The sequence below is a fragment of the Pteronotus mesoamericanus genome, unplaced genomic scaffold (genome assembly GCF_021234165.1).
Source record: "Pteronotus mesoamericanus isolate MK-2021 breed Mesoamerican mustached bat unplaced genomic scaffold, CSHL_Meso_final contig_65, whole genome shotgun sequence".
In the NCBI taxonomy this organism is placed as follows: domain Eukaryota; kingdom Metazoa; phylum Chordata; class Mammalia; order Chiroptera; family Mormoopidae; genus Pteronotus; species Pteronotus mesoamericanus.
In genome coordinates this window covers 11,456,092-11,479,240 of record NW_026555228.1, presented here as the reverse complement: position 1 = coordinate 11,479,240, position 23,149 = coordinate 11,456,092, and the positions used below count along the sequence as shown (strand labels likewise).

General features: G+C 42.4%; 1 protein-coding gene across 1 annotated transcript in view; it reads right to left on the bottom strand.

Annotated features, from left to right (window-relative positions):
• Positions 1–23,149, bottom strand: part of PHEX (phosphate regulating endopeptidase X-linked) — a 161,798-nt gene that overhangs the window by 112,435 nt on the left and 26,214 nt on the right. The window contains exons 4-9 of the mRNA XM_054581205.1: positions 13,377–13,463; positions 12,106–12,332; positions 8,138–8,206; positions 5,549–5,665; positions 2,160–2,243; positions 861–1,006 (exon numbers count right to left, since the gene is read on the bottom strand). Coding sequence (XP_054437180.1) covers positions 861–1,006; positions 2,160–2,243; positions 5,549–5,665; positions 8,138–8,206; positions 12,106–12,332; positions 13,377–13,463 — 730 coding nt within the window. The remainder of the gene's footprint in view (positions 1–860; positions 1,007–2,159; positions 2,244–5,548; positions 5,666–8,137; positions 8,207–12,105; positions 12,333–13,376; positions 13,464–23,149) is intronic.

The following is a 23,149-nucleotide window of genomic DNA, read 5'->3' as shown; positions in this document are numbered from 1 at the left end:
TTCCATAAGAAGATATCATCTTAAAAAGAACGGTAGACCTTCACAGGTGTCTAAGTGCTTCTGTAGGTGGGGATGGATGCTGAATTTTATTCCTAGGATTTCTGTAGGCACCTTTGTTTAAAACATAACTCTGGGCAACACAGTCCTCACTAAGTCCAAATAAGAAAATAAGATTTTTAATCATGGCCTGGTGATTAGCCTTTGTCTTTGAAAACTAGCTGACCTTTCTGTGCTTCATTTTCTGAAGTCAAATGTAAAGGGCTTCATGAAGATGTGAAATTCTCTTTTCTGGTCATTTTAGGATTTCCTTGTTTTGTAGTGCTGAAGTAGCACAGCAACAAATCCTAAAACATTCTTTCAAATAAAAAAACGGTCAGTGCCTGAAGTTGTTTCATCAGTGCAATTTCTCTACAGCTCTCAGAGTGATCTTATGTCTTTCCAATATAGGTACTTCGGTTTATTGCCAGAAAGTGACTTATTGGCTAAAAAGAAACCAGGAAAAAAAGCAGCAAGAGACCAAGAATGAACTGGGGGGGGAGATGTTTATATAGAAGTCTCAGAAAAACAACATCATTATATAACTATTTCCCAAAACTAACAACTTAGGTTTTCAGAGAGAAAATATGAAGAAAAACCAGAAATGAGTGGAAAAAACATTGTGTATGTGCTGTTATTGCAGCAAGTAAATTACACCAGACAATGGTTTTAGTCAATTTGTCACAAAGGGCACCATGATTTTCCCCAATACTCTTTTGATGTAACTTGCATTAAAAACAGTTTCCAAAAGATGTGAGAAGGAAGGCCTTATTATTTTAGAGGAAAAACAAAAGTCACAGCAGAATACACAAGAAAGCTCTTACTTCTTCCTCTCAGAGCCTAGTATCCGAAACAGGTCCTTAAAGTACTGCGGGACGCGGACCACCACGTTCTCTGAGGGGCCGATGTCTTTCAGGTCAGGGTAGAGTCTGACATCGATGACCTTCTTGATGTAGCCCAGCCAGTCAAACTGAGAAAGAGAAAAAAGCAGAGTGAAAGTACCTCTTGGTGGCAAGTGGGGCAAATAAATACACAGTCAGTTAAACATACTCCATCGCTTCTGATTTCAAACCAAATAATTAAAGACGCAACTGCTCAGATCTATAAATTAAATGCCTGATCACTGCCACCCAGACCTACTGCTCGCATCATAAATGGAACGTGTGTTCTGTACCATCTGCATGTGGACAAGTACACTCACCGGGTAATACGCACACTCTGCCGGCCCCTCCCGCACTCTCTCCCCCTCCCTCCTCTCCTCTCCTCTCTCTTCATTCTCTCTCCTCCTCCGCTCCTGCATTCCCCCTCCTCACCACCTCCCACACTCTCCCTGGCTCCCACGTTCACTCACTGTCTTGTTCACACAGGCGAAGATGCCTCAGGATTACTGGTCTTCCCTCTGGCACAGCCTTTCTTACACAGGGAAAACAAGCAGCAACAAAAAGTGACGTGTCCCCTCTTCCGAGCATCATTATCTTCTTGTTGTAATGGGCTACCCCAGAAGTCATTTCCAAACCCCTTTTTCTCCCTCCCTGGCCTATGTCCGTTATCGGAATGGAAAACTGGTTACTCGCTGGCCCAGCCTTCCCTGTAGGGTAGGGGATGGCCATGTGCCCCTGTTCTATTCAATAGGAAATAAAAGGAAGACATCTGGGGATATTCTAGAAAGGCCATCAATGTCCCTTTCCTGTTCTTCCTACCTCAATGACAGATGTGATACATGGGCCTGTGGTAGGCCCATTGCAAGCCTGCGTCATCAAACATGAAGTCAAAAAGCCAATACACTAAAGAGAGTGGAGTAGAAATAAACAACTTGGGTCTTCGACAACATTGTTAAACAGTTAAACCACCCTCAATATCCACCTACGTCTGGACTTCAGCCATGGAACAAAATGGGCTGTAAGTTTTTAAGCCATCGTAAAGGTTTTCTGTCCCCCCTAAGAGGAAGCACCCTGATGCACAGATAAGGGGTATTTTATGTGATAACGGACGAAGATGATGATAACCGAGGAGACAGATAGTAGGTTTTACAAGGCAAAAATTTACAGAGATGAAATACAATAACTTGTGAGAAAAAAAAAAAGGCCAGTTAAAATAAAGTTCCCTGGATTGTTTTCACCAACCTGGGGAATCATAGCACTCAGTTGGGAAATGTTCATTTTGTTGTACATTGCTTCACTGGTTCGGTTTTCATGTGGAATCATTATCTGTTGGAAGGAGATTTTGGTTATTTTTTCAAAGGAAACATTTCTTACGGCATGACGCTTTCTATAATACATGTGTCCAAACATCTGCATGGTATCATATGGTTTTTCAAGATTTTGGTGCAGTGCTGAACTTGGGAGAGAAAAAAAAAAAAAGACATCACTTTAGGCAAAATTAAGAAAATAAAAAGGAACTTTCCTGTCCTGTTCAGTGTGAAACATTGTCCTCAGTGCAAAAATAACTACCCAGAATCCCTTCCTCATTTATAATGTGGATGGACAACATTTATTATTGGCCCAGTTTTGACAGCCAAACTGAGGTTCGTCAATTGAGACAAACATCCCACCTTCACCTGTGGCGTCCAGATAATGACCTCAGTGTTTCATGAACTGCAGACAATCCTTCATCCCTAGGGCCCTATTTTCACTGAAGAACACTAGCCTATCTGGACACCGCTGCCACCTGTGATCATTCTGTCAACAGCTCATCGCCTCACTTCCCGTCTTCCCTCTGCTTTCTTTGGCCTTGAGCGTCCCCTCGCCCCACTGCTGGGGGTATGGGTTCAGTCACCATCCAGATACAGAGTTCCAAGTCTGCATCTCCAGCCCTGACTCTTCACACTCCTTCCACTCCCAATATGCCTGCCCTTGGCCATCTGGCCAACCCCAAAACAAACTGAAGCTTCTAGCCTCTGTCTCAGTTAATCGAATCTAGTCAGAGGAGCACTGCTCACCTTCCTCACGGGCCACCTTCATCACCTCCACGGACAGGCATGCTTAGCTCCCCATGCCCAGCCCCGAGTCATGTCATCTGGCTCTCTTGCACTAAACTTGCCGCCTCCCACCTCCCACAGGACTCTCCTACCCTTGCGCACTCACCCACCATCACCACGCCAGGGTCTGAACTATGATTGAAGATGAGATTCATTTCCTCTGTCAGGCCTTTCCTTTTAACCCCACCTGGCTCCGATCATAAGGGCCGCTCCATCAGTAAGGCCTCCCCCGGTGCGCACCTCTCTCTGGCTGGGCCTGGTTAAATGCACACTTCCAGGGCTGGATTTACAATGACTTAATTTGTGCTTAACTAGGCTGTCCTGCCTCTCCAGGGAAGCTTCAGAAGTTCCCATAGGACTATGGGCAATTTTGAATGTCCCCGGTGACCTGGGGTGTAACAGACGTGAGCATCACTACCAGCCAAAAATTCACGGGTTTTTCGAGGCAAAGTCACAGCGGGCTGAGTGGCAGACACGCGCCCCTCTTTTCTGAATGCTTTGGTGCCCTTAGCTTCTCCCCTCTCGCCCTCCCCAGGAGAGAATTCCTGTACCTTGCAAACATCTCACTGGCTTCGTGTGAATCATTGCCTCAGAGACTGTCCACTCCTCCCTGTCCTCAGCTCCCAGCCTCAGGTTGGAGCCCTTTGGCCTCAAAGCTGTTTTCAGCTCTCTGCCAGCTGCTTCCCCCCACCCTGTGGATTTATCACTTCATTTAGCCTCTTGACAATTCCCAGTCTTGCCTCAGCCCAGCTGTGTTTAGTTCCCTTTTTGGTCTAGATCCCTGGCTCAGGGCAAGGCCTTCCCCGATGCATGAGAGCTTCGGTCTGAATTGGAGCTCCGGGTCCCCTGCCTGTGAAGGGAATCCAGACAGCCTTTAGACATGGCTGAGATGCAGTCTTCAACTCCAGGACATTGCGGTGGTCTTCACACAGTCTTCAAAGGTGGCGTGCAGGGAACGCCTTTGTGTGCCGCAAGTCAAAGTTTGGAGAGAGGGACACACATACATCACTGCTATTGAGAGAGGCTAGCTCCTCCTCGGCCTTATCCATCACTCCAACTCGACACTTCAACACCTCGCCACCATTTCACCAAGCACGAAGCTGAGCAACACTTGGACTCACAGGCCCTTTCGGATTTTTCCCAACTTGCTGTAGGAGCCTACCAACTCATATACAAGTGGCTCTTGCCAGAAGTTTGTTTTTTTCACTACAAGGTAGCCCAACAGGCAGATCTTGCTATATTTGTTCTCTCTGGTCCTGGGAATATATAGGGATTTTACACTTTGGTTCTTCTAGGAAAAAAAGTTATTCTGTAAACAAAGCTAACCATTTAGGATCTCTCATTCTCCCTCAAGTTTGTTCTTGTATCGTTTTCTTTCCACCGTTTAGCCTGAAAGAAGTTAAGGTGACTTACACAGAACACAGGAGATGACACAATGACATTCATTAAAGTGGGACAAGAAAAAATAATAAAAAACAGGAATGGGTACAAAGTAGCACCAGAAAGGCGGCTAAAAATGCTCACCAGCGTGCCCCCCTATATACTTTCGACATCAAATTATATGCAGTATGGGTGGACGACTTCCCTAAGTCCGTATCTTAGGTCAGACTGACCCTGAGTGGGAATGGTGTCAAGAGCAGATTAGAGTAAAAATTAATCTAATTTCCTTCCACTCAAGTCAAATCAACAAGGATTCATTAAATACGAGGGGGAACCCAAAAAACCTGGAATTTACTTATTAAAAAATTGTGGATTTCTTCTTACATGTTTAAACTTCCATCACCTTCAAAATACTCTCCAACTGATGCAATACACCTATTGAGACTTTTTTCCGCTGCTCAAAACAGTTTTTGAACTTGTCTACTTTGATGCCTTTTAGTGCTTATGCCGGTTTTTGTTTCACCTCTTCCACATCGACAAAATGTTTCCTTTTAAGGACTTTTATTCATCCAGGGTAACAAAAAGAAGCCACTCAAGGACAGATCAGGTTAATAGTCAGGGTGGGGCAGGAGGGTCATGCCATTTTTGGTCAAAAACTGCTGAACACTCAGCACAGTGTGAGCAGGTGAGCTTGTAAATCTCCCATCAAAAAAATTACCTGAAGTGGAACGCAGCCTCTCACAACGCGAGCTGGTACAGTGATACAGATGGGTTCCTACAATACTCACCTAGCAGTGGAAGCCTGTACTACAAGGGGTGCACCCTCTAGAAAGAATAATTACAGTTTTGGGGGAGGGTCCCCCTCATATCTACTCTTCTATTGGAGCTACAAAGGAATTTCTCTTGGAAAACATAGTCAGAGGGTCTTTGGCCATAGCTGAGCAGCATATGGACATTGAACGGGCTTCAAGCAGGGAGGCAGAAGGAATAAAGAACTCTTTTTTCTGTCATGGTTCTTCCTATGACTTGCCAGTGTTCTTTACGTTGGACCCAAAGGACAGTGTCACAGAATGCGATTTTATACATTTTTTTTCATTCAGGATATACTGCCTTTAAAATAAGAAAAAGAAAAAAATAGATTTTAGATTGTCTTACCTCAGCTATCTTAATTTCTAATCTAAGCACCGACTTCATGTCATGCTCTGCCCGGGAGCTATTAGCTCCCAAAAGTACGGCAGTATCCACCATGAACTTGTAAAGGGCATCCCGATACTGTAAGAGATAAAGAAGCAAGTGACCATGACAACAGTCTATTGGAAAGTATGTTTCAGGGACAGAGGAGAGCAGAAGCAGCAGGTGGCAATAAATGCCCTTCATTTTCACGTGTACTCAATGTACGGTACAGGCATTTCGCAATACCAACCACCCACCTACCATTTGGGGAGAAAGAGGAGTGACAGCTACCTGGATACTGTTTCCATGACAGACAGAGATGTCCAGCCACCAAGAATCAAAAGAACTAGTTTTGTGGCAACCAACAATATTATGGACCTGTGAAACATCTCCAAATGTGCCCAGAATAGAAAGTTAAAGGTCAGACTCCCTCTTCCAGGCAAGGGAGGCTTTAATAAAATAATTGGAAAGAACTGTTGCTAAAAGCAGGAGGCATGACTAAAAAAAATTAAAGACCAGCAACTGCTGCCTTATGTCTTTTCAGTTTTGTGTAGTTTGCACAAAGTTCTCCTCACCACCTCAGAGAAAAAAGAAGGGAGAGATGAGAGAAATGATGAAGCAAAACTGAGCAAATAGCAAATACAGAATTTCCTCCCTGCATGTTCATAAACCCATTTTCATGATATTCATATGTCATTGGAGGGAAGAGCCTTATTTTGTGGGAACTGAGGAATCTCATTGGCGGTCACCTCTCCTTTCAGACATACTTGTAAGGGCTCAATATACTAGGTCTTAAATTATCTCAACTATAGGAATAGGATTTCCTGATATGCACCTTGATTCTGTAAGCTATCCTGACTGGGTTTATGACCTTGGGATGTATACAGTGCTTGGCATATAGCAGGCCCTTAAAAACTACTTGTTGAATCAGTGGGCAGGCTCTGCAAATACACTTAATTAGAAACAATGCTTTGCAATTCCCAGTTCGATTTAAAAAATATTTAATAAATCACTATATGTGCAAGATGTCTTGCTAGGCATTCTGTGAGTATGGGGGGAAGGGGGTGCAGATGGAAAAGTAAATAATGCTTAAGTCTAATTTCCCAGTGTGTGATCTGGTTCTCAGTGTGTGAGGGAGATAAACATGTAATTACTAACTGTAACATTAGAGATACCAAAATAATTTCCTTAATAAAGCTGCTAAGTGCTTGAAAACTCAAGAGCTGAGAAGAATTACAGCCTGGAGAAATCGGGGACCCGGTGTTTGAAGAAGACAGGTCCGGGAGCGGTGAGGAGACCTCCTTTGAGATGTATGCGCTGCCTTTGTTAGGGAAAGAATAAACAGCTGACACAGCAAAGGCGGCTTGGGGGTCAGGTTAGGTCATGAAGAGGTCCTGAACCCCCTCTGCAGTGTTTAGCTCCCAGCTTGTGAGCAAAAGCATGAGGGGAGCTGCACTCTGAGGAGAGATTTTATCAGGTGGTGTACAATGGAAGCGATGAAAGGAATGAAGGGAAAGACATAACAACTAAAGGCTATCTGCTGTAATCAAGCCAAGGACCGGACTTAGAGCAGTAGGGAGAGAGAGGGGGCCCCAGGTGGAAGGGAGGTTTTGAAAGCAGAATCCATAGGCCGTGACTGACTGGTTGTGATAAAGGGAGAGGATTTCAAGCCTGGCTGCTGATAGGGAGGTGACCCCAGCAGAAAGAGAGGTGCCCCACACTGACAAAAGTTCATTCCGTCCACTTTCCAGAAGAAACACTTGCCCACCTTCTTTGATGACTGTCCTCAGTCAAAATTGCCTTCCTGCCCTCCAGAGCCTTCTAGCGTTTAGTATCAGCAAAGGAACGGAGACTTACATTGTGAGCCAGCACCTCCGAGTCTAAGCTCCTGCATTCTCAGCCTGGGCCCGAAGCCTGGGGACCCCGGGTCTGAGGCTCCCTTGGAAGTTTGACAAAGTTTCCAAAATAAAGTCAAAGTGTCAGGAATGAACCGGCTGTCATCTAATAAAAATCTAGGTTTCCAAGTCAACCCAAGCAGTCCAACCTGATTGACCCCATCCAGTTCTCATTAATCTGGGTCCCCTGTTATGAAAACAGACTCCTGGGCCCCACTTCAAGTTTACTAAAGCAGGCTCTCCAGGGCTATGGCCCAAGAATCAAACATTTAATAGAAGCCTCCCAGGTGATTCTTAAGCAACACCGTCAGAGAATCATTGGTTGCTTCGGTATCCCTCCCCAAACATGACTTCTGGGATGTTCACTGAGCTCTCTTGCACTTCTGTGGAATGGCTGCAAGCTCATTTCTTGGTTACTTCATCATTTGGGAATGCTATCTCCCCAGCTCGATCAGGAGGGTGCTGACACAGGCACCTGTATAGCCGTGGTGCCCAGACTACCAGAAACCAGGGAGCGCCATTTACCGAAATAAAAGGCCTTTGCTTCCTGCACTGGGAATATGGTCATCAGATAGCCACACTGCTCATTTCCAGTAAAGAGTCAGGAATTCTTGAACAACATATGAACCCAACAAGAGCCTGACAAGGTGCAGAGCTGAATGTGAGTAACACTTACAGACTTGGCTTCTGTGCTGTTATCAAGGTAGTCTTCCCTCACAGCTAGGGAGAGCGTTGCTTGGTCCAGCTGTTGAAATAAAAAGTGAAATAAGCCAGTCAGCGAAAGACAAAATACCATATGATCTCACCTATAAGTGGAATCTATTCAACAAAATAAACTAACAAACAAAACAAACCACAGGCATGGAAACATGGAGCAGACTGTAAGTGACCAGAGGGGAGGGGGAAGGAGGGCAATGGTGGAAAAGAGAAGGGACTAAACAAAGAACATGTATGAATGGCCCATGGACATGGATGAGAGTGGGAACTGACTGTGGGAGAGGGGGTGGGGTGGGATGGGTGGAGAGGGGTAAAGGGGGAAAAATTGAGACAACTGTAATAGAATAAACATGATGTAAAAAAAGAAAAAAGAAAAAACAACAATGTATTTTGCTTGCACTGTAAATTTTTACATACCATGTCAACAAGAGTCATGAGATCTGCATCCTAGTCATATTGAGCTTGCGTTACCATTACAAAAACAATTCACTACACTCAGAGCTACATGTAAATAGGCACTTCAGCAATGACAGATAGTATCAAATACCAGAGACATGCCTCTGCTTCCCCAATTCATGGGTTTCTAACGCTTTCCAGGTTCTATCAATACTACATAGCATCAAAGCTTTTTGAGTGGGAGTAGCTCTTAGAAATGATCCAGTTTCCCCCCTCATTTGATGGGTGGAGAGACAAAGCCAGAGGAGTGATGTGACTTTCCCACGGTAACGCGGCTGGGCAGAGCTCAGGGGAGAATCACTGTCTCCTGTCGCCCGATTAGCAGTCCTCTCACTGCAGTAATTTGCAAAATGTCAATCTGATTAATTGGAACTGATTAATGAGATTGTCCACTTTCCCACCCCTAAAATACTGTGTTGCATTGTTTTATTTGAAAGGAATCAGATGACGATTATGAGAAATCTTAGCAAATTTTAGAACCCTCTCTGGAAAGCTTAGGAGAGACGGTAAAAATACAAATAATAGACAACAAAATAACTAGAATTTTTATGGAAAAGTATAGCATCAATTTTGTGAATTAAAACTTTCAGCACTGTAAAGGAAGAAGATAGTTCTTTCAAAGAATGTGCTAGAACTGGACATCCACATGTGGAAAAAAATGAACCTCTACCCATAGTTCACACCTTGCACAAAAATTAATTCAAAATGGATCACAGGCCTAAATGTAAAACCTAAAAACTCTAAAATTTCTAGAATAAAACATAAGGGAAAATCTTGTGGCCTGAGGTTAGACAAAGAGTTCTTAGACATGACACCAAAATCGTAATTCATAAAAGAAAAGATAAACTGGACTTCATCAACACTGAAAACTTTTGCTCTGAGAAAGAGAATGAAAACACAAGCTACAGACAGGGAGAAAATATTTGAAAAATCACATACAGAATGGGGCAAAAGTAGGTTTAGAGTTGTTCATATGGAAAATAATACAAAAATTAATAAATAATACAAGAATAAACTGTTTTGCAAACTAACAATGGTAAACGTATTGTACTTTTGCCCCACCCTATAGATGACAAAGGATTTATATCCAGAATAGACAAAGGGCCTTCAAAACTCAACAACTCAATTTAAAAGTGGGCAAGAGATCTGAACGGACACTTTACCCATGAAGATATGCAGACAGAAAATAAGCACATGAACAGATGCTCAACATTACAGATGACTCAGCAATCCCACTCCTAGGTATTTACTGAAGAGAAATAAAAACGTACCCCCATACAAAAACCTATATGTAACTTTATCCATGATCGCCAAAGACTGGATACAACCCAAATTTTCTTCAACTGGTGAATGGATAAACAAACTGTGATACACAATGGACTACTACTTGCCCATAAAAAACAGTGCACTACTCTTACGTGCCGTAACAGGCAAATTTTTACCACATTCTGAAGAGACAAAGCTATAGGGACAGAGAACAAGGTTTGGGGCTGGGGAAACTGGCTGACTGCCAAGGGGCAACACAAGGTAATTTCGGGCGGTGATGGAACTATTCTGTTTCTTGATTATGGTGGTGATAACTCTGCATTTGTCAAAACTTAATAGACACATGCACGACGAAAACTGAATTTAACTGCATGTAAATTTAAAAATAAAAATTTTAAAAGATCTTACTCTAAACCTATCATCTTCTCTCTTGAATATCAACAACTACCTAAAGACTAAATAAAGTGGATCCCAACAGCAGATTTTCTCATTTAAATCTGATTCGCACATTAAAAAGTTAAATCAAAAAAATTGATAGCATCTTAATAAAAACTGGATCCCATGTTCTCATATCATTAGTTTATACAATGTTAGATTGCTTGGATCTATCTCTACTTTGTTATTCATATTAATATAATCTCAAATATTTTCTTTTTTAATACTTAAAATCTGTTTAGGTTCATTGTTTTCCATGAAAATCCCCTTCATACGCAACAAATTCTACAAAGGCCAAGTTAAGAGTTAGTGATGTTAAGAAAAACTCAAGGAAATATATTGCTTTTGTTTCAAGAGTAAAAAAGATGCGTTCATAACATCCATTTTGTCTGTGTTACTAAAATCCTCAAATTATTGTGTTCAATCTTCTCTAATTGGCCCAAAACCCCAAGTCACAAGCCAGCCTGGCTTCATCATAACACAATTCCCAATCTACCACCATTTCTTCCAAAAATTAAGTAAGCCAAGACCACAAAGCACAATATTATGATTAAGATGCTTTGGCTTTCAATTATATTTGGAACACTTGGAGAATCTTTTGATCTTCAGTCTCACAGGAAGGGAAGCTGTGTAGACAATATTAAGAAAGCCAAAGCTTCCCACTGATGAAATGAAGTTTAATCCACTTATTATAAAAGTCTCAATGATTCAAATGAAGTTACCAGACTTTTTTAAACCTTCAGATTGTTATGGTTTCTAGGGAACATTTTAAATACACCAAACAGATTGAATAAGGTCTGTCAACTAAATCTCATTAGAAACACACAAAGTCTTGAGGCAAAAGGCTTTCTCAAGAGGCCAACATTAGGACACTGTGTTATTTGAGGTTTTTTTAATCCTTGCATCTGAATATTGCAAGCTGAAAATAAAATATGTGTTTAGCAACCCAACACATTGAACTGAAATAAGAATTTTTTTCTCCAACTGAAATAAACCTCAGGTTAGGAAACAAAGTAGTAATACAAAAAGAAACATCTGACACATTATGATATAGGAAGAGGAAAGGCAAAGAAATTAGAGGAACTCCATTTCCAAAAGAGCCCCTCCTTGTCATCCTTATGGATTTCGCTATGAGTCACACAAATACAGGTCACTGAGTGACGATGACTTTAAGTCACTGTTTCAGTAACACATATATTCAAGTCTTTTACTGTCCCTTAAATCCTCAGTTATCTCTTTACATAAAATAAACCCGAACACATGTAACAAGATATGGTTTCGGGCACTGGCTTCTGTCGTTTCCTGTATGTTTCTATTTAAGCCTATGACAAATCCTACACCATCTCGCCACAGCGGGGGTGGAAAGGAAGTCTAGGTACACTGAAGGAGGACAGTTTGAGGTAAGAGAGACTTCTTGTAGAGCAAAAAGAGGATCTCCTAGGCAGCCAAAGAAGTTCAAGTTTCTCCTGAGCAGAGGGACCAGTCAATGTCCCTAGAAAGTGGCAGCATCTGAAAGTGAGTGAGAGGCCCAGGCCCCAGTGGCAGGAAAGCACACGTGAAGGGGCAACAAAGGCTGGGACAGTGGGTTACTTTTCAGACACAGGTAACTGATGACTGGAGGGCCTCCTAGTCCCCCAGAGGAAGGCTGAGAAATGGGGCACCCAGGAGGCAGAGGCATGCCAAGGCTGGCTCAACTTCCCACTAAAAGGTGGGTGGGAGCTCAGAGTCCGTGATGACTGAACAAACAAGGCGACCGAGTCCTCGCTATACCTTCAAGATGTGTTCATTGGAGGCCTTGTCATCAGGGGACACATACAAACGGATGAATACAGAATTGCTGTATTGACCACGAAACGTCGCGAGTGTGTGCAGAAGGCTGAACTTCCTCTCTGACCAAACTCCTTCAGGACCGATGTTAGACTCGAGCACAGGCCAGCGAAAAGGCGAGTGCCGCAGGATGTGTAGCAATGGCTTGGCATCTGCTTTTTCAATCGCTTCTGAAAGGGAGCACATATGAAGGGAGAATTAGAATGGCAAACTGGATCACCAAACTAGAATGTGAGAGTATCTTCTCAAGAGAAAACCCTGTAAGACCCCAACTTAACATTTCAGCTGTTACGGAGATGTGCAGTGGACTGAGGATAAACAGGGACAGAGCCTCCTATGAGTCACACCGCAATGTAACTGTCTAAAGCCGGTGTTCTCGCCAGAAGAGCTAAGTAGGGAACCTGCTGGATGTTCCCTACGATAAAAGATGGGCTAACTACATTGACCCCAGGCGACAAGCGATGTTAAGCTGGTAATACTCTGCAAGACTAAGGAACAACCCCAGCTAAAGGAAACTGCTCAATAAAACCAATCACTCCCCAATAAAAGTGAATTAATGCTTCAGATTCTTTCATCATTTTTTACTGCCCTCTTCTAGCTAACAAAACAACACCCCAGAGCCTACACAAGTTAACACAGAGGCGCTGTCTTCTTCCTCCAATGGCCTTGAGAATGCAGACCAGGTAAAAGGACAAGTGTCTCTTAACTCAAATCAGACCCAAGATACTGAAACACGCCTAAGACACCCACCAAAAGTGACTATTGGGCTGGTGGAGAAGCGGAGCCTGGCCTGCCTGGAAATCTGGATTTCTTTAGACCCCGTAGGTCATTAGGGGATGTAGTAACACTCCCAAGTGTCCTCACTCCCTCCCAGGCTCCTTCTTGGACCGCACCTGGCTTCTGGATTCTGGTTTCTGCACCACATACAGTGGGGTTTGCCCTTCTGATCCGACCCAATTTTCTCATGGAATAACTGACACCCAAAAGAAGCTGAGCCGTAGAAATAGAACTATTTTCTCCACCACGCCAGCGAGAGAACATTAAGACAGGGCCAGTCAAAAGCCAGTTTTTGAGAGCTGTTCCTTTCCTTAAACAAAACCTTCAAACATTAATAGAATTCTTAGTTCTTGTTTTCCTTAAACAATATCTTTAAACATGAAAAGAAATCCGAATAAGGGTGGTGGATATTTTATTTCTTTTTCTTTATTACTCACTCTCATTCATGCAAGATGAATAAAGGATTTTGGCTTTCTGAATGGCTTCGGTGTCCCGCCTTCTACTGATCGATTTCTCCAGAAGTGCTAGGAAGGTTAAGAAAGGATTCATTAGTATCCACCGGCATGTGGTGCTGAGTTGAAGGGCATTTGATAATCACAGTCTCAGCCTCCAGAAAATTAAATGTAAAGACAGGCAACCCTAGAAAAGATACATCTATAAAGATAATGCAGACAGCAGAACCGATTCCAAGTTGAAGTTCAAATAAAAACAATTTAACATTCTTTTCTCAAGGGTTCTCCTAACTCAAAGAAACCGAAAGTTCAATTTCCAACTGAGACTGGACCTTCTGCAGGGGTTAATGTTTTCTGCCACCTACACAAAAGGAAACAGAATTCATTTATTCAAGAACCAAAAATAACTGAATTCTGTTCCTTGTTTCTGCACCGAGTAATAGTCTCAACGGAGGCAATTTCATCAGGGTCGGGTTTCTCAGGATTTCTTCACAGCCCAGCCTCTCAGGAAGGTCACCTGGAAGAAATTTCCTATTAGAAGTTTTATTCAATGTTGTATAAACATGCTGTGGACATGGAAGGAGTAGTTTAGACAGGAAATGGAGAGGCGAGGCTGGAAAGCCTACCCAAATTGCCTGAAAACTTACCATTTAAACATTCAAAGTCCTGACCATTTAAATGAGGCCATGTGTACAAAATGGTCGCCAGCATAGACATAAGCCTGCCGAGAAAATGGTTTCTATTTATAAAAATCACTGATGCTATTGTTTCAAGGTAGAAAATGACAGCTGCCACCACTTCATTAAATAAGGAAAGAGGAAAGCCAAAACTTAATAAAAACCACCCTCCCCACAAAAGAACACTTTGGTTATACTTGAGAGTACTAATTCACCAACATGAGGACAAGACCAAGTGTCCCTATGCAGCACTGTGGCACTGCCTCCGTCAGGCTATGTCTCTTGTTGTCAAGGCATTTGGGGTTATTTCTGAAATAACCTAGCAGCCTCCAAATGGCGATACAACAGATGCTCCTACAGTACTTTGAATAGCGTCAAAACACAATGTACAGTGCTAATCAAATTAAGAAATAATTACATAGTCTCTGAAGAGGAATCAACTTCTAAACTGTAAGTTCTATATTTCAAAAAATAAAATGCAATCCAGACCTCCTGTCTAGCTTTTTTAGGCACCTGTACATCCAACACGTCCATGTAATTACATAGATTCAAATAAAATAGAGTTGGATGTGAGCATTCTCTATTATTTAAACTTGTATAGTGCTTCTTTCATGTGTATGACACAGAAATAAAAGCAGGATAACTAGCTCCAAGGATAAAGAATGGAGTATTTTTTTTAATAAACAGAAAGCTCTATAACTATACCCACATATATTTCTATTCAAATCAGATCACACGCCTTTCCGCCATATTGCTTCCACAGCCAGTGGTTGGATTGTTGGGGAGACACACCTGGAAGTAAATAATCCAAATTTCATTTCGAGATGTGATATTATTCCAGTGCCATCAACATTCCACAGGCTGCAAACATGAAGGCCCTGAGGACCAAAAACAAGCCATGGCAGCAAAACAACTCGTATTAAATATCTACATGCGTGAGATATTCTGTATCACATGGAGGAAAAAAGAGGACCATGTAATATGCTAAGTCGGGTAATCTCAAAATGCTAACCATGCTAAATATCAACAATTTGTACATATCAAAATTCTGGTTTCTGTACCAGAATTTGGCTTTTAAAAGAAATTCAGCCACCACGGGTTACTTGTCTCGCCCTTTCCCTTGTCTTCTTTTTCTCTTCATCCCCAAGCAGGCAGGAGAGCACTGATATGTAGACAGTGGTGTGGCTATCAGCTGGCAGCATCCACTTTACGTACCTCTGTATTTGAATTAGTGGAAACAGAAATAAAATCTAGTGTAGGGAGTCATTAATGAACAGAAAACAAAGCCTGCCTATCAAAGGCAATTACTCAGGTTATTAAAATATCCCTAAAGCAAAGAGACGGGCTCACAGGTCACCCACACAAGGGCATTCCTACCATAATCTGTGTTGTTTCATGGAAGATTTCTCATTCTTCTCTCCACCCCACATCCAGGTAGTCCCCACCATGTTACAACAGAAAGGAAAACTCCAGTTTATAAAAACCTGTGGTGCAGAAATCTCAGACTTTAAAACTGATTTCAAAGTGCTTCTGGACATCAAGTTTGAACATTACATATATTATGTAAGTGTTTTTTCCCATTCTTCCCAAACACAATTTTTTAAAGGCAACATATTGCCATGTCAAAGGGATGAGCTTTCAAATTGCACAGACAGGGGCTTCAGTTGCAGCTTGCTGGTACTTTCTAGCTGAAACCTGAGCAAGTTTATTTAATCTAATCCTCAGTTTCTTCATCTGTAAGTCTGAATAACAACAATGCCTACCTCCCAGAGTGGTGGTGAGGATCAAACATTATAATGCACAGAAAGTCCCAATTTCAATGCCTGGACACATGATAAGTGATCTATCAATGGTGGCTTAAAGAGGATTACAGGCTGAGTCAGCCATACCCAAAACTGTCACATAAGCTTATTTCTAGAGCTTCCTCCATAAATGGTTTTTCCTCTGCCTTTCTTAGGATATTGTAGCCCAAGGCCTTACGCTAACCCAAGACACGGACACTCCACATGTAGGATGACTCCACAAACCGGATGTGCCCTCGCCACCCTACAAAGTCCCACACTCTCAACACTTCCTCTGCTTTCACAACAGAGTCAATGCTCCATGAAGAGAGATTCTTGCAGTCAGGGTTAACCTCTGAGAATACTCTGTTCCTCCTGGAAACAAGGCATTTTCTTTTCTTATGTAAACTTTTTTCAATGAAATTACAGAAAAGTACACTGATCATAATTTGCAGGACTTTCACAAAGTAAACACACCCACATAACCAACATTATGACCAGAATCCCAGAAGCCCCTTGGGCTCCCTTCTAGTCACTAACTGCAATCAAGACAACCAACATCCTCTTTTGTGAAGTGTTTACTCAAGTCTATTTCCCATATTTCTATTGAGTAATCTACCTTTCATTGATTTTGTAGAAGTTCTTTACATACAAGGTCTGTCCAGAAGGTATCCAGCCACGTAACATGAAAAATAGAGATATTTATTGAAGAAGATACAAGGTACAAAAACATTGTACATAGGACAATGACGCCTCAGTCTCCTTCAAAGGAGGCACCTTGGGACCTCACACAGTTCTCCCAACTGCCATCAGCTGCCCCCTCATATTTTCCCGAATCTCACTGATGGTCTGAAATCTCTTCCCTTTCAAAGGTGATTTTAGCTTTGGGAAAAGCTAGAAGTTGCAGGGCACCAAATCTGGGTTGTAGGGGGTGAAGTCACCTGGGTGATTTCATGTTTCACCAAAATACTCTGCACGAGACGTGATGCCTGAGTGAACGTGTTGTGGTGATGAAGCTGCCAATCACCAGCTGTCCACAGTTGCAGCCTCCTCAATCATCTGAATAGTTTCCACTGAGGAATGTTTAAGCTTCACACAAAATCTGACACAGATTCATTGCTCTACTTGCTCAGTCATTTTGAATGTGATGGCCACACAGTACACAAGCTCCCTCAACAGCATCTACCATCCTCACTGACTAGTGCAGTGAAGGCGTCATTGTTCACACATGTGCATTCCAGTCCACTCTCCTTGGCTGCCAGGTTACACCGATGTCATGCAGACCGTTCTCATTATATTAACAATGGCTGGACTTTTTCTGGTAGACCTCATATTCTACATACAAGTCCTTTTTTGAATATTTGTATTGCGCCTCCCATTCCATAGACTTCATTTTCTAAATGCTATCATGTGATGACCTATAATTCTTTATTTTAATGTAGCCCAATTTGCCCATTTATTTTCCTTCTATGATTAGCACATTTTGTGTCCCATTTAAGAAATCCTTGCCTGCCCTAAGGTCACGAAGACATTCTCTTACGTTTCCCCCTAGAACCCTTACTTTTTTACATTTAGATCTACAGTCCATGTAAAATTTGTTTTTTCCTACAGTGTGAACAGCCATGCCTTTGTAGCACAAGCCTGGCCGCACAGGGGTGACTCATGTGAGAATTTTCATAAAGAAGGTACTTTTGGTCACTGGGCCTCCAATATTATCACCAAAAATACTTTTGGTGCATAAAATTGGCATTAAGAATGGCTATTTTCAATTAGATTGAGTACTGTTTGGGGCAGGGGCTGGCTCACATTCATCTTTGAACACCCAGAGCCTAATGCTTGGCATGGTTGATGCTCAATGCACATTTGCTGAGTTGAATTCCTTACAAGAGAGTTTTTCATCACACTGAAAAGAACTGTGAGAAGTTGGACTGACTTATTATTTCTTTTTATAATCATCAATGTCTTGATTATGCTAACATCCATAATCTCCATTTCTCACATTTCAGTCCCTATATCATACAATGAAATCCAAGACACCATCTATTTTCATGAACAACAGTTTTTAAGATACCGAACTTTCATTTCACCGATGGTCTCAGCTTAATCATCCACTTCTACTCACTGCTAGGCTGGGAGCAGGGGATTCTTAGTATGTGACTTCCTTAAGCGCAGAAGCCAGACAGGACTATCAATTCTACTCACTCAATTCACTTCTCCTGCTTAGACAGGCCCTTTATTTAGAGCTCTGGAATAGGAACAGAAAATTCTCAAGGAAGAAAAATGAGACTCCTGTGGACTTGGCACTCCCCTGATAAGTCAAGAGCTCAAACAGACATTTGAAGTTTCTACAATATTTAGGGCCTTCCCGCTACTACTGCTTTCAAAAACTCCACATGCACGTTGCTCTGGCCAGTGTGGCTCAGTTTGTTAGCACATCGTCCCATAACAGAAAGACTGCGGGTCTGATCCCTGGTCAGGGCACATACCCACGTTGCAAGCTTGGTCTGCGGTCCGGGCACATACAAGAGGCAGCCAATTGATGCATGTCTCTTGCATCAATGTTCCTTCCTCTGTCAAATCAATGAAAAAATGTCCTCAGATGAGGATTTAAAAAAAAAAACTCCACATGCACAAAGTTTTAGGCATTTGAGCAAACACCTACCAAGAACCTCAATGCTGAGCTGACACCATTTTAACGAGATGGCTTGAGAGCGCAGAACTGTTTCAACACATGCTCCTTTGTGCTCTTTCTCTGACCCTGTACTCCTTCTATGTACCTGTTCTAAAGGGACTCCTCTGGCTACTTGCTGAGAGACAATAAACGCTGTAGCTGCTTTCCTCATTTGCTTAACAGAAACAGTAATTGCAATCTAAAACCTTCGTGTCAAATGTCATCAAGGTGAATTCTCAACTTCACGTAAATTATGCCAACATTTCTCCCTTAGAAATCAGGGGGAGTGTCCTCTTAATTCCAGTGAGAGAAAGAACACAAAAAATAATAACTTTAGGAAACCAAATCTACGTTTTTAAGGGAAGGTATGCCCTTCCACACCTACATAATGAACAGAATGTCCTCTTAGACATATGTATTTTTTAAACCTATCATAGCAGAGCCTGGCTTCTCCTTCGGTGGTGCTTAAAAACCACCTTTGGACGGTCCATGGTTAAATGTCACCTCTAATCTTACTATTTTTAGTCCTTGTTGATTTTCCAGGCTACAGACTTCAATTTGGTTTCCAAGCTCCTCAGTTTATTTACCGTGCTGAAAAATTTCATTTTTCTAGCTCACACTGCATGGGTATTAAGCTCATATGCAGTTAAACCTAGAGACTCTGAATCAGCTAGCAAAGCCTGTTGTTATTCTCATTAAATAAAATTCAAGTTAACTAAGTCATGGTCTGCGGATCCCATAACCCTTGCGTTTTCACATGAATTGTGCGGCACTCGGCTCCACAGTTCCTAGGTCCCACCGCCCGTCAGGCATGGGATGAACTGAGTCTGTCTGACAGACTGAAAAGACAATAAACGCTGGGATTTCTCATTCTTCTGAAAAACTACCCCCTCAGTATAAGGAGAGCAACTGTCAGGATTCTTTTCTCTGCTCATTTTTTATGATCGCCTTATAAATGATAATTGTTGGTTGGCATCAGCTTAAGAAAAAGGGGCAGAGATTATTTTAGGGGGATCAAAAGCCTCTAACTCATCAATCTAAATCACAGGTTACCGAATAACATAGAAATTCCCCACTTTCAACACAAAGGACCCCTTTGTCCATAATTAAATCAATTTTATAAAATTTCCAGACACTACAAAATTCCAATAGAAGGTAACTCTTTCATTATCTTCGCTTATAAGTTATAAGGATTAAACTTATCAGAGTTACATTTCAAATTTAAATTAAATTTTAACATTACTCTGTGATAGCACAGTATTACAATGAATCTGCCAATATGATATTTTAACGCATAAAATTAGCCTTCCTACTTAAGATAATTTGTATCTTAGCAGATAATTCAATGTAAGGCCTGTGCTGAACTTAAAAGTCATTAAAATCCACCTTCAGTTCTTTTCCTATAATAAAAACCCTAATTACATTTTTCCTGCCTCCTATTACTACCATCTTACTATTAAGGAAAAGGCCATATATGGTTATATACTCCCTGCCATGGTCCTTCCTGAGCAGTCCTCAGACATCCAAGGACCCAAAGGTGACAGCATTCATTTATTAAGTACCTGCTCTGAGCCAGGTATATGACCTCAATTAATCCCTGACCAACCCTAACAGGCAATATCATTAACCCGATTCTATAGGTGAGAAACCTGTAAGAACTTATCCAAGGAAACTCAGCTAGTAAAGGTTAGAGCTTGGATTTGGACCCAGGTCTCTAACTCCTGCTCATTCCACCAGCAGGTGGCCAGTAAAATCCCACAAACTGCTTTCCTGGCGGCTACCCTGGAGGCAGCACTGTCCCTGCGAACTTCCCTGACAGACCTCTCAATCTAACTGAAAGAAAGGCCTCCCCTGGTTACTTAAGAGACTTGTTACCTGAAGGGGTGGAGTGACTCTGCGCTGAGCCATCCAACCCCCGTGCCCTGTCACCCTGTTTGTGACCAGAGACACACACTCCTGAGGCACCTCGCTAGAGATGGGAGGCCTGGTGAGGTTGGAACACAATGGTCAGCTGGCCCCTAATGCTGGATCTCACGTGATGACCTCGTCCGAACCAGTGGTTCCCGCACTTCCGCGTGCAGCATCAGTATCATCAAAAGGTCTTGTTAAAACAAGTGCTGGGTCTTTTCTGCCAGAGTATATGATTCAGCAGATCTAGGTGGGGCCCCAAAATCTGCATTTGTAACAAACTCCCACGTAATGCCAATGCTGCAGGTTCAAGGGAACACACTTTGAGAACCTCTACCTTTAAATCAACAGTACTCACCAGTCCTTCTTTTGTCCCCATCTTTATTGAAGTACAGTTGACAATTATCACCAGTCCTTCATGCCTGTGATCCAAGGACAGGTCACCAGCCCAGATTCCTTCCTCCCCCAGGGTCCACCCAAAGCCAGAGTCAAATAAGGAGCCTTTGTCTTGTCTTTGCCGTTTCACTCTGCAGGTCCATTTCCTCAAGGATATCGCTACTGTGTTTTATTCTGGAATACTCTGTTTACACTGGCCCACGCAGGTCTCAGTCAGTGAGTGTCTCAGTTCTGCATGGCCAGCTTTAAAAAGTTCCCTTCATTTTCATTGAATTTATTGGTGATAACATGGGTTAATGACATGATGTAAGTTTCAGGTGTACGCTTCTAAAATACATCATCTGTATACTGCACTGTGTTTATACAGCACACCCAAATGCTACTCTCCTTGTCACTGTGTATGAGACCCCCTTTACCCTCTTCATCCTCACCCTACCACCACACCTCATATATGGGATATAAAAAAGTTTTTTTACCTTCCTCAAAGATGAAATGCAATAGAGGTTTGAGAAGACAGTCAATTCTCTGGCTCAAGAGGGGAAAAACTCAGCACTAGACCAGGAAGACTCCTAAAGTGAAAAAAAAACAACAGCAACACAGGGCAGCTATTTTCAACTCCAACTTACACCACACCCTATGAGGAGGAAGAGTGGGATAAATACTGCATCCCTAAAACCCTAAAAAATCTGAGCTCCAGACTTCACAATTCCTCCCTTCATCTATGACAGCAGCAGCAAAATACTGTAAACACAGGTTTAAAAAGCCACTTCCCAACTAACCCGTTTTCACTCCCACCTTCCATGAGGAGGTGAGCGCAGCAGAGGTTCTATTCTTGGCTGCTCAACCCTCGGTGTGTGGTTGAGGGAGGCTGTCCGTCTAAAACTGGGTATCTAACAGTGAGGGATTAGGAGCTGAACTCTCTCTCCTTCTCTATCCAGAATCCTCTCCTCTGAAAGAGGGAAGGCAATGGCACCTTTGACACAAGTGGAAGACCCAAAGGAGGGAAAGGACTGGCGAGACGAGAACTCACTTCCACACCCACTGGCTGCCGCTGCAGCTTCCATAATGGCTTCTGCTTGGCACAGCGCCTTTTTAAATTCAAAGAAACCAGGAGCTACAAAGACAACACAATGACCCTTCACTGCTAAACTGAGGAGAAAACAGAGAAAAGGAGACCAAATAATGCTTGGGGGGTTCTGCAACAAGGGAGACAAATTCTACCTTTGTTTCTGGAGCCAGAAAACAGAACAGCATGATGGGGCCTCCTGAACTGGTCCCCATATGTCAACGCCTTCCTCCAAGCCATTCTCCACATGCAGCCAGTGTTCTATGGAAAAACACATCACTCATCGGGCCCCCAGTCATGACATTTACAAATGGCTTCCCATTGCCCAAGCACAGAGGCTGAAGCCTTTACATGACCTACAAGGTCTGCTTGCTCTGGCCCTCGCTTTCTTTTCAGTTTGGTCTCTTGTACCTTTTCCCTTACAACTCCGAGCTCAAATCACACTGGCTTCTTGGGTTTCCTCAAAGGCACCCAAGCCTCTGCTCATGTAGCTCTTTCCGCCTGGGTTAAAATGGGAGACATTTGAAATGTTAGACCCATAATCTGTGGGGGACAAATTATATGGCTGGATTGGTTTGGGCAACTCACATAATTTCCTTGACCTTCGCTTCCTCGGATGTAGGGCAAAGACAGAAATAAACAATGATGGCCGACATCACAGAATTAAAATGAGGGACCACAGAGAAAACAAATGATTTGCTAAAGGAATAAAATTAGTAACAAAAAACATCTGGGCCTTGGGGAAGTGGATTTATGAATTCAGAATAGAAAGCGGGTAGTAGAAGCAGTTCGATGTGTAACTTAATTTCAATGACCACTACAGGAAGTCTCTGGTGAGTGACACAGGCAGACTTGTGAGAACACTAGCACATATCTGTGTGTGTGCATATGCATGCATGCACACATGGGCACTTCTCTCTCTCATAAATACAAACTTCCACATTTATCTTAATTGTTGATGAAAATAAAAATTGCCTTCTCATTTTATAAAAGGTCCGTGCATGTTTTCAAAAGTATCTCTCTCTGTGCAAATGTCAACACCAATGAGGCTTTCCAAACATATCTTGTTTGTGACAAGCTATTATCTAACCAGCATATAATTAATTTTCCTGTTATGGGTAGTGCCTTTTTTACATGGAACGTTCCCTTGACACTTAAAAACAAATAGTCCTTCATTACTAATTCATTAGCCATTCACACAGATGCTATTAATCACAATGAATTAATGTGCTATTAATAGGTAGGTTATTAATCTGCAA